This window comes from Acomys russatus, chromosome 11, assembly GCF_903995435.1.
Source record: "Acomys russatus chromosome 11, mAcoRus1.1, whole genome shotgun sequence".
In the NCBI taxonomy this organism is placed as follows: domain Eukaryota; kingdom Metazoa; phylum Chordata; class Mammalia; order Rodentia; family Muridae; genus Acomys; species Acomys russatus.
In genome coordinates, this window is record NC_067147.1 from 16,903,040 (window position 1) to 16,915,765 (window position 12,726).

Consider the following 12,726-nt stretch of genomic DNA (forward strand, 5'->3'; position numbering starts at 1 on the left):
TGTACTTGAAGTAAATAAAACTTATTTGCTTTCAGGAATCTCCTCAAATTGTGGGCTTTGCTATGAACTACTTTTATTTTGTAAAGCAATGATTTTTTTCAATCACAGAAATGTCCTTCAACAAACAAAGTTATATAGAAAACCAACTTAGGTTAAATTATTGCACCTTTTCCATCTATTTTCCACTGACAAATGTTTGATATGCATATAGAGAAAATTAAATTACCCATTTTTAATAAAAAGACAGAGAGATTGGTTTACATTGTTTTGTAGACCATGAACAAAGTGCTTAGTTATATCTGTAATTTTTATTAGCTCAGAAATTTATCAAAATGGGTTATATTATTTTCTCCACAACTGGAAATCATACTGATCAAAATAACAAGTTATGTGCTGATGAATAAGGTATACAAAGATCCAAAGAATGTGTACTGGTTGGACCTCAAGGAAAACATGAATGACATTTACATTGTCTAGGAAGCTAGTTTCCTTGTTAGTCATTTTGTTTGTACTCATATTTCAGTGGTTGGGGACTAGACAGACCAGGGTAACATCCTGAACAAAAGTTCAGAGATCTGCTCTGAAAGTACTGCACTCACTCCTCTCATGACTCCATATTAAGTCAGCTGAGAATACTGACAACTTACAGATACCTTCAGAACAACAGAGATGCGGTCTCAGAGGGTTTGTTCACTTGTTAAAGATGATTTTAAACACAGTTCTTTTACAAGGATGGCATGATTGCTCTGATTGATTATAAATAAAGCCTATGCTAGCATCTCCATGCTTAGATCCCATAATCCGTAGTCAGTGCATATTAGTTTTCTGAGGTAGGCAGTTTTAAAAGATATTTTAATTAGGTAATTTTATTTATTTATTTTTATTAAACATTTTAATTTTTCCATATAAATTAATATTATTACACATACACATAATAAACTACCTATAGCATGAAGAACCATGGTGCAATCAGGAATTATATAAATGCTACTTTCTTAGTGTTTTGGCTATCTGTATTTGATAGCCTTGAAGAAAACATCTTTTTATCTTGGTGCATCTAAAATTCTGAATGTAAATCAATAGCTATTGTATCTCATCATTAACAAATTAAAGATCTATCTAGACCTAAGAACATCTTAACCCCTAAACAACTAAGCTTAGTTGTAAAACTAAACTATCTGATCTTCAACCCCATCGGAGACTTGAGAAGGAATAAAATTGATTACCTAAGTATACTGGGAGTGCAGGTTAGTAACTTTCCAAATGAGAAGATGACAGAGACAGTTTGCCACCTGAATAGTCACCCCAAACTCTCTATAATGTTGGAGCATCATCTTCAGCCTTCTGACCCAATATAGCTGACAGACATATTTGTGAGGCAGGAACTATTGAGGACTTGCTTACTTTGTCTTGACAGAGTTTGGCCGTTGACTCTGGCTGCATCTGCTTTTGCCCTTTTTAAGGCAGAATTCTGTCTGAGGTAGAAATGAGGACACTTTGCCTTGTGGCTTGTTTGCTACATTTGAATCCAGCTGCATAAGGAGGTTCTATGATACTCATCATCCTCTTTGAGGTAAGCTGAGTGTTGCCAGGAGTTAACCTGTTTCATTGTCAGTGAATCTTTAGAATAAAAACATTTTAAAATGCCATACTCTGTATGTCTCGGAGGTTTTTGAAGACCTTATTTATTTTACCTTATCCGTATATAGAGTCATATCTATATGTTGTGCCTAGGATGTATATTCTGTAATTGACATCACCATGATTTGATCAAATAACAATTAAGTTGTATAACATATTAATCCTAGATAGCCGACATTAATACTTTAAAAGTATTGGAAGTAAACTTTGTATTATAGTTGTGTTCTTTGGGTACAATCCCTCATACATAATAGAGTAGAAATATATCTAATGTGTATAAAGAATAATCTTACATTTGAATTCTATATCCCTGTATCTAAAATTAAACTTATTTTGCGTCTATATACAAAACTCTTTACAAGTGAATTAAAAATAACCTTGTGAGTTACAATTGAAGCATTAAGTTGATGGAAGGAGAGGGAATGAAAGAGCGGGTGGGGAGAAGCAGGAAGGGATGAGGGAGAGGGGTACAATCGTGATGTGAAGAATTTAAACTGCACAACAATCAGGTAATTTATATTGCTAATCCCACCATATGGAAATAGCTCTGAGACTGGCTGAGACATGAAAGTCTAGGCATAGACAATGCTTCTTGTTGGCTACAGAGCCCCTATGAATTATTATTAGATGCCATTCGTAGTATGGCATGAACGAAGATTTACAGGCGTCTTTGTTTTTGCTCATACAAAGAGCAGAAAACCAGCCTCAGTTGTTCTGTGCATCACGCACACCTTATACATTCATAACTTTAGGACTGTATAATGCTTGTGAGAAATTATATGTTTTCAGAACAAAAGAACTGGACACGGACATTGGATCAGACCTGACAAGTTTCATTCCTCTCAGCATGCTGGACCTGACATCCTGCATACTTTATGTCCAAGTGCTTCAGTTGCTGCTCCTTACCAGAACAAGACAGTTCCCAAGACAGCTTCAAAGAGAGCTTCCAATCCCAATTAGTCCAGCATATCAGACTGCCTCACCGAGGACTCCAATTCAGTCTGGAATTTCTCACCATTTAGAAACTGGACCACAAATGCGATTCCTAGCTTGTTTATCCATTTCCACAATTTTATTTGGGCCTCTAAAAAGTATTATTCATCCCAAATCACCCAGAAGAAACCTTAAGAGAATGATGCCCCATTTTCTTTAAGAGGGGCTCAGGTAGGTTTTTGGCTGCTTTCTTGGCCTGTAAGGGTTATTTTCAATGGGAGTTGGTTATAACTTATTATTGGTCTTTTTTAGAGAGAAAACAAGATTGGACTCAAGGATCTCTCTCCTTTCTTTTATCTCACATTCTTAGGTTTAGAGATGGGGTTGAAAACAAAGAAGGGGGAATATAGAAATATATACGGAAAATAGAATAAAAACCCCTTTTGTTCTGGCTACATTCTTCTAGACTACTTTCTCAGAACTAATCCCAAGTGTTTTGGAAAAGTGCATGAATTCTGTTTGACCCGGTACTGACCTAATTAATTAATTAATTAATTATCTCGATCATTATTACTGAAGAAGAGAGTTTATTTAAAAAATTAACATATACATTTTTTATTAATTCAACATTACTATGAATACGTGATTCTTTTAATTTTCTTACTCCTTATGGCATCCCGTGACCGGGTGCTCTAATCACTACTTGTTTATAGATATTGAAACCCAGTTTTTAAGATAACAAGTAATTTGCTCCATCTGATCTACCTCGTAAGCAGCCATGAAGAGTCTAATGCCAGGACCTCTACTACCTCTTTGTAAACTGTAATAAGGAACATAGTTATAGGGTTATGGTGCCTATTCAGTGAAATCCTGTTTACTATGTGTGCTGTTAGTATAAAATCATTTAAATACACATTCGGATGTATGGTTTTTAAAAAACACATGATTTATAGAATGAATTGATTGAGCATGTTGAAAACTAAGTGTTAATGAATTGCATATTTAAATGTACCTTGAATTGAAAGGACAGTAAAAACAAGTATATAGTGCCTTATTGTGTGCAATCTGAAGCCTAAGACCCATAAAATTATTAAATAGAAGTATAAGCCCTTAGCAGTGGTTATTCACACCTCCAGGGATAATGGAAAAATCTTCCAACTTCTGGATGAGTCACCCCCATTCTTAAGTTTCCTTCATATTTTCTTTACCCAACATTGAAACTACCAGTCGTCAAAGTGTAATCTAAAAGGGCAGAAGGGTCTCGCTTGAAATAAAGTAAGAATCCATCTTTATTAGTAATTCATGCAGTTTTATCACATATTCGATTTATAATTCATACTGTAACCGGATATGTCGGAACACTTGATAATCCCATTATTGGCTTTTGATATTCGCGTATCACACAGCAGGGCTCAGTGTCACAGTAATTGTAGACATACTCCCATGAGGTACATTCAGATTTGCATGCACCACGGACCAGGTAACACTTATGTGTTCTTTCTGCAACTTCTCTTGTTTTCATCTGAGGAGCTGAAAGAAAACATCCATAATTATTAATGCAAGTTTATTTCAGATAAGCAGACAGGTGTATGGATGGATGCATAAAATTTCATTTTGGGTGTAAAATCATACCTAAATGACATTAATAAAACCTTTTCTCCTTCAAGTTTATATGACCAACAATATTTTCCTTTGCTCTTTGTGTTCCCTTTTTTTAAAGATATGTTTCAAATATTCAATTTGAATATAGTCTCTCAAAAAATAAAAGATCATTCTTTCTGCTTCTGGGTTAACTCACTCATTATGATCATTTCTAGCTCAATCCATTTATCCACAAATTTCGGGAATTCCTTGTTTTTAATAGTTGAGTAGTATTCCATAGTGTATATGTACCACAGTTTCTTTATCCACTCTTCTACTGAGGGACACTTAGGCTGTTTCCATGTTCTGGCTATTATGATCAGAATATTCTCCACAGTTGAGTGGAGAGTGTGATATGACTTTCTCACGTACTATGGTGCCTCACATTTGACCATGTCCCCTGGAGGGGGAGACCTGGTGGCACTCAGAGGAAGGACAGCAGGTAGCCAAGAAGAGACTTGATACCCTATGAGAATATATAGGGGGAGGTAATCCCCCTCAGGAACAGTCATAGGGGAGGGGAATAATGGGAGAACGGGGCGGGGGGAGGAATGGGAGGATACAAGGGATGAGATAAACATTGAGATGTAACAAGAATAAATTAAAAAAAAAAAAAAAGAAAAAAAAAAAAGAAAAGATCAGGAGAAAAAATAGCTTACCTCTCTTTAGTTGAAATTACCACCACTCCTTTCCCCCCTTTATAACTGAACTAGTTGCAAATACTTAGTTTCTTAGGTAAATAAAATTATATTTGAAAGAAAGACAGGTTTTTCCTGATAAGGAACAGTCCCATCACACAATTTAACAAAATTACCAGGGCTAATGCTGCATCTTCGGACAAAATTCCCATTATTTCTTAGCTATTTGTTCTACTAATTTCTTCTTTAACTAAACAATAAAATTAACTTCCTTATCAGTACTTCAAAAGAAGTATCTTAAGAGCAATATTTTTCATATAAGGCATTTATAAAAAACAATTCCTTTCACATTCTTTCTGTATTAGAAATATTACCCGCGGGACCACAGGACACAGTGAAGACAACAATCAGGAAAATGCAAAGCATCTTCATTGCTGATTGCATTCTTCAAACGGAAGCAGGAGAGAGCTCAAAGAATTTTGGGTTTGGAAACCGGAGAACTTTGTTTTTATAACCTTCTCCACAATTACAATTCTGATTAATTATGCCTTTCTGGCCTGAGCAAATATTCATGAAAGTATTGTGAAATAGCAAATACCAATAATAGAAGACTTACTGCCCTCATGACCTCAAGGAGGCCAGACATGAATTCATTTTCTGCAAGGTAAGAGGAAAAGAAAAAGGATTTAAAGTGCCATTGCCAATTAGTTGAATGCATGCATATGGCATGAGAATGGAAGCATGAACAGATGAGGACAAGAAAGAGTGGATGTGGTAGGGTTGGATAAGCCTGTATTAATGAATATGAACAGAGTATAATGAGACACATATTTGACACAGTGAAATTAGTTATTTTGTGTATTAAAAGAATAGCAAAACAAAGAAAGTAAAGGACAGAAGTATCATTACCTTTTTTATCCACATGCTTTCTTAAGCACGCTTTAATGTGCTGGACATTGGCCTAAGCACATTTGTCCTATTTTTTAAAAAACTTTTTCATAGTGCTAGGGATTGGACCAAGGGCTCACACATGCTAATTAGTGCTTTACCTAGTTTTGTAGGTGAGTGACATTCCAGGCCTTGTTCTATGCATTTTATATATATTAACCAGAAAAATCCTCATGGTAATCCTAACAATAGAAATTTCTTTCTAGTTGCAGAAGCTGTAGCATGTCATTGTCTCCTAATTACTTGTCACTGGCACAGTTAAGATGAATTCTCAGCTCCTGTGTTAACAGGGGACATATTCTTAACCTCCCCACTGCTGGCTTCATCTCAGGAGAACATTTCTGTATTTATACACATGGCCTGATCCAGGCCTTTTTCCTTGGATTTAATTTTATATAAATAGAAAAGTCTTGTATTCTGACACTTTTGTATATGAACCCATGAGTTGTAAAGTTAAAGGAAATGTTCACTCCGGCTATTAGGATCCACTGATAGATGAATTGATAAGGCCTGTCTTTTATACTTAGAATTGTAGTGGTAAGTACCAGAAAAAATATGGCTTGTGAAAACTGACAGTTAGTTGCACATGAATATTAATAGTTTTGGTCATGCTTAGCTTGATATTTAACTCCAAAATGATTCATCCCTCAAATTACCAGTTTATGTGCTAGCTCCATGTATTGTCGAGTTTTTTAAAAAGCATAAATAAAATAAAATTTAAAAGGTAAAAGCCAGCATTAATTTAATGCTTAAATAAATAAAATATGACTGAGCATAAAAGTCTCCGTTTTGCTGCAGTGAATCCAATACCCTTTTTATTGCCTGCACCGAGCCACAATGATTAATTGCCATGTATCAGCTGGACCCCGTAAACTTCTGCCACTCTTCCCATATTTGATTAATGTTGGCTAGCTGGCAACACACAAATAGTGATAAGAGCTTTGACTATACAGAGGCTACACATAAGACCCAAATAATCAAAAGCTAATCTCTTACTGACTCTGATCAGAATCCTATGTAGACGGGTGGGAGAAATCCAGGTTGCTGTTTTCTATTGACAAACACTTCAATTTGAGGACTATTTTTAAAGAAAAATGGAAGAAGTGGGTTGAGAATGGGGATGGGCATTGGTTTAAAAAGAGAAACTTATGATATAGAGATTTTTTTTAAAAAGATAGAATATTAGCCTGAAGTGCATGAACTCTAAGGTAAGATGGGTGAAGTACCATGCTTGTACACAATCCTATCAGAATTACGGCAGCTGAGATGGGCCTCATAGCACGTGGCTATAATTCCAGCAGTGGGGAGGCTTAAGAAGAGTCATGAGTTCCAGACCAGCCTGGGTTACATAGCTAGAACTGTGGAGTGTGAGGTCAAAAGTTGAATATTTCAACTTCCCTCTTATTTAGGGGAAAAAGCCTGCGGGTGAAGAAGGTTTTTAGGAGAATAGAGTGATTGAGGTTCAGGAGACAGCTGCTGAGAAACACCCCACACAGGAAATTCTCTAGACTAAAGCATAGGTGTTGTAATCACAAGTAAGGAACAACATGCTGAGAAGAGAGATGGACAGAACCTGTGCCAAGTGAAATGCCATTCTCTCAACTACTTAACTGGGATACACCCATGCTTCTTCTAGCAGACTCTTGGCTTGATGAACAGGCTTGCAGTCTTAGTTTCTCATGCGGGAACAGCAAGCAAAGACAAATATCAGGTCTCTTGGAATTTCAAAGCCACAATGTTCTTTCCATTTTCTTGTTTGTCTTTTACTATAAAGAAACATTCATGCTTTCAACAATTTTTCCTTGTTTCAATTAGTGAAATTCCTTTAAAAGTAAATTAATCACAAAAATGACTGAGAGATTACTCGAATTATTGTACACTGAGTTTGCTACCATTTAGAATCAATTAGGATGACCTTTTAAAGAAAATGTACAGCCTATACACTACCCTGCTTAGTCTGATTTCCTAACGAGGTTGGTCCAGACTTCCATCATAAAACAAATCCCACACATCTAATCCTTATCATAGTTATTCAAGTATCACATGCCTAGCCAAACTTTCTGCTTCTTTCGGGTATGAACGCAGTTGAATAATATCTTCCACTCATGTCTCCTCACTTCCTTTCACTAGTGTTAAATGATGCCTAGAATTCAGAAAGATTATTTTCCCTTCTCACCACCAGACCCAAATTACCATCTCAACCCTGCATGGATGGAAACAACCCCATGGTTACGGCAGTATAAATATAAACAACTTGGCATGTGTAGAGATTCTGAGTTATGGATTTCTGATTCTGCAGGACTCTTGCAATGTACATTTCCTGTCTGAGTATTGGTTCACTTGAATTATTAATAATGAAACTACCATCTCTCTTTATGTAGTCTAAACTATGTAAGAAAATAGTTAATTCTCTTAAACTGTTTCTCTAGAAATACCCCATCTATACTTTGACTGTTGCAGCAACACTAGAAATCTTAAGTCAATGTTTTTTCAGAAACCGTACTCTTTGATATTTCCTTGTTTCATGCATCAGGAGCTGGAGACAAAGAAAAGCTATACTTATATGTGTATTCATGTATATTATACATAATGTACTTACAAACCAAAACCAAAAGAAATACTAAAATGACTGAAAAACCAAACAAACATTCAAACACCTGTCAACAGTTTTGCTATCACCTATGGAAATGTCCTTAAATAACATCACTAAGCCTATACTTTCCTCATTCTCCCAACAATCAATAAGCATACATTACAATGCCAAAGACCATAATTTGCTAAACAAACAAACAAGCAAAAGGAAACAAATAAACAAAAAGGGACTCAAAACAAAACAGAACAAAACCAAAATCTCTACTTAGAGAACATCTGATGAGATAAATTTGACAAGTTATTTAAAAATTTTAATTGACATATATCTATGCATATTTGTAAAGTCTAATGTGATTTTTAAATTTATGTACACAGTGAGTAGTGATTAGTGCAGAGTCACAGTTGTAAGAGTTAAAGTATAGGATATGCAATGCTTGGTCACTGAGTTTTGGTAGTCTTCTATGGAAGCATAGAAATAGAAGTGTCTCTAAAGTCTACTTAATACAATTACCTACATATGCACACAATTACCTTGATACCATTATTACATTAACCCATTTGCTAGACTGTGAAGAATGGATACTTGTTTTTTTTTTTTTAACTAAAAAATGCTCTGTGCTTGCTTCTACCGATTCTTCCACAGCTAGGTGATCTTTGTGATACTTAGTTTTCTTCTCTAAACTCTAATTATTATAATATTGTTTATTAGTTTGTTTGCATACTTGATGAAATTACATATAAAACTCAAAGTGTTCATTAACAATTTATTTCAAAGAACTCTATGATATGCTCAATAGTAGATGAATAAGTTAAGCATAGTTTATATAGTCATTCAAATGAACTATTTTAGAAATTACATGTTCTGCACAAAAGGCAAACAGTTACGAAAGAGGAGAGTGATCTTATCGGTGGCAAAGGATGAGCACTATCATCGCTAATGTGAGACAATGAACCATATCCCATGGAGAAGGATGTAACATTCTTCAGAACACTGTATCCTTGTAGTAAGTCAGTGAGATGATATGTATTGAGAAATAGGATAGCTACTTCGGAGGAAGCAATGGACATTTTAATCGATATGGTCCTAGTTAGTTTTAATTGTCAACTTATCTGAAAGGAAAGCCTTACTAAGGAATGGCTAGATAGGATTGGCCTGTGGTCATGTCTTTATACTCAACCGATATAGGAAGTTTCAGCTCACTTTTGGCTATCCCACTCCCTTGGCAGTTGTTCGTGGCCTGTATAAAAAAGGTAGCTGTGAAAGTCAGTCCCCACTCTCCACTCAACTGTGGAGAATGTCCTGTCCAATGGCTAGATCTGGGTAGGGGTTCGAAGTTTACTGCATGTATTGTCCTTGGCTGGTGCCCTAGTTTAAACAGGACCCCTGGGCCCAGATCCGCCCATCATAACGTTCTTCTTGTAGGTTTCTAGGACCCTCTGGATCCTTCTATTTCCTCATTCTCCTATACTTCTCTCACCTAGAGTCCCAATAGTATATCCTCCCCTCTGTGTGAACTCTGGTACCCTATATTTGACCACATCCCCTGGATGGGGAGGCCTGGCATCACTCAGAGGCAGGATAGCAGACTACCAAGAAGACACTTGATACCATATAAGCATATACAGGGGGAGGAGCTTCCACTCCATCACAGTCATAGGGGAGGTGAGTAAGGGGAAAATGAGAGGGCAGGAGGAATGGGAAGATACAAGGTATGGGCTAACAATTGAGATGTAATATGAATAAATTAATAAAATATATTTAGAAAAAAGTAGCTAATGGTTAGGTGTGGTGACACACTCCTTTAATCCCAGCACTTGAGAGACAGACACAAGAAATCTCTTAAATTTGAGATCTGGTTTACATAAAGAGCTCATGCCAGCTAAAGCTACATAGTAAAACCCATTCTTTAAAAAGATTCTTGAAAGAAAAGAAGAAAAATGAATAATTAGTTAAGGATGAGACTGCAAGGAAGCCAAACAACAGTGTTCTCTACTGATTCTCCTTCAAGTTACTGAATTCAAGTTACTGAATTCCCTCAATGAGGGACTTGACAAGTCACATAAACCCTTTCTCCCCTAAGTTATTTTGGGTCATGATGTTGGTCATAGCAACCAAATGAAACTAAGGCATTTGTGGTATATGGCAACAGAGGACTTGAAGACCTCTTGAGTCGTGATATTGGTCATAGCAACCAAATGAAACTAAGGCATTTGTGGTGTATGACAACAGAGGACTTGAAGACCTCTTTAGCACGTAGAAGGAGGATTCATTGGCGTGGCGTACAAATAGAAAGTGTGATGACTCCATAGGCTTTTTCAGAATTCTGTAACTGAAAAGATGGTGGAGTGACTCTACAGTAATTAGACACATTTTTCCTTGCTCTTCCTTTCTCCTTGGATTCAATTTTTATCCACGTTTTGAAGCCTCCCATACTGTGCACATCTGATCACAGCAGATGAGAGCCTGTCCTTGATGCTGTACTCTTTTATTAGATGACAGAGTGACAAACTTCTGCTATCTTCCAATTCCCAGCTAGGCTTAGCTTAGATTCTGTCTGGCTTCTAAAGGAACAATGCCACACAGGCGTTCAAAGTGGTGTCCTTTTCTTATGTCTTTGAGTGCCCATTTAATTTGGGAAACAAACATTCACATCTCTCAAATATTTGGCCATTTTGAGAAAAAATTAAAAGGCCCAGGGTGGATATTTCAGGGTAATTAAGAGATAAGCAAACTCAAAATGAAAACTGGTAAAAAAAAAAAAATGCTAGAGAAAGACAGAGTGAGAAGAAAAGATACATGGGGAGAAAAGAAAAAGAAGAAGAAAATAGAATGTAAGATAGAAAGAGAAGATGAAGAATTTTAGGTGGAGGGATACATCCTTGAGCTACTGAAACAGTATTTTTTTTATGTTGGTGTGTGTATAAATAGCCTAGGTTTTTAAAATGCATATTCCAGTTCAGCAGTTTGATGTCAAAATTGAAGCTTTCTATTTTGTACAAAGTATTTGTGGTTTGTGAAGCACATTTTGAGTATCCAGGTCTTTGGGCACATTACCTAAGCAGGCCATATTCTTTCACGCCCACATGTCTGATCCTCACTAATATCCCATTATAGAGATGAGATACCCAAAATACGATGAGAAATACATGAGTGAATGATTATTTTTAAAAAAGTGATTCTTTTCTCAAATTTTAGTTTTCAATAAATATTTTCATTGTGTTCAAATTCAAAATAAATATTGGACATGAAAATATGCATTTCTGTTTTAGATAACTGCCAGGAGACTGAAATTCTGTAGTTAATCTCTTTTTCTAACCAGTAATATAAACATTTCAGAGGGCAAAAATCAATGCAGGAAGACACAGCTCTGTCTTTTTTTCCATGTATAATACAAAACAATGCTTAGCATGGGTCTGTATTTGAGAACTTGTGGTTTAGATATAAAGGCTCACTATCTGCAACTGGTACACTAGTGAAGTGAGACAATCATTAGTGTAAAAATTTCTCTGGTGGACTATTCATTCCTAAGTTCATGGCTAAATAGACCCAAGAGGTGTGTGTGTCCCCATTGGTGTAAGTAGGCCACTATTGCAAAGGTGCTTTTGCAGACTATTGATTGAAGAATTTCAAGATTCCAATAAATATTGCATAGTTATTTAAAGGACCATTCAGAAAAGACCCCTTTCTACTTTTGATGAAGATTTCTGGAGAAAAAGTGTGTAAAGGAAGCTTGCATGACATTGGAGGTGGAAACACTCACATTTATGTTTCATCTGTAAGGAAGAGGCCATTGCTTAGCCCCTTGCATTTTTGTTTCCCATGCTGAGGAATGAGCCCAGAGTCTCATGCAGGTCATGCAAGTGACTTTTGTCTGAGCTATTTTTTTAAAAATTGTAATTTATTCATATTACATCACAATTGTTATCACCTCACTTGTATCTTCCTGTTCCCTCTTCTGCCCTATTCCTTTCCTTTAGACCTCTGACAGAAGGGGACCTAAAACCTCCCCTCCCCCCCCCACACACATCATATGACCACAGCCTTTCAGATCTCATGTGGAAAGCCTGCTTCCCTTTCTTCTGTGCGTCCACCAGGCCTCCTCACCAAGTGAATTCGTTAAACTGGGGCACCAGAGTTCATGTCAGGGGCAATTGCCACTCTGAGCTACTTTGGAACATCAATGAATCTTAGCTGGTCTTTGAGTCTATAACTCAAGAGAATGTTAGTGGAAAACTTCATTAACATGTCTTACAAAAATTAAAGCAAGTTTACAGGTTATTACTTAAGTCTCTGTTGTTTAAAGAATGTATGGTAAACTGTTTTTTAAGTTAA

General features: G+C 36.2%; 1 protein-coding gene across 1 annotated transcript; it reads right to left on the reverse strand.

The window, feature by feature from the left end:
* Nucleotides 1–3,907: 3,907 nt before the first annotated feature.
* Defb113 (defensin beta 113) lies at nt 3,908–5,297 on the reverse strand. The gene is made up of 2 exons (XM_051152677.1): nt 5,228–5,297; nt 3,908–4,104 (listed from the first exon to the last, which is right to left on the reverse strand). Exons 1-2 carry the CDS (start codon nt 5,295–5,297, stop codon nt 3,908–3,910), a joined length of 267 nt encoding a protein of 88 aa, XP_051008634.1.
* Nucleotides 5,298–12,726: the final 7,429 nt, after the last annotated feature.

Excerpts from the sequence above, each read along its gene's own strand:
- Defb113 (XM_051152677.1), bottom strand. The coding sequence starts at position 5,297 with ATGCAATCAGCAATGAAGATGCTTTGCATTTTCCTGATTGTTGTCTTC. Across the intron at positions 4,105-5,227 it reads TGTGTCCTGTGGTCCCGCGG|CTCCTCAGATGAAAACAAGA; the intron begins GTAATATTTCTA and ends GTTTTCTTTCAG.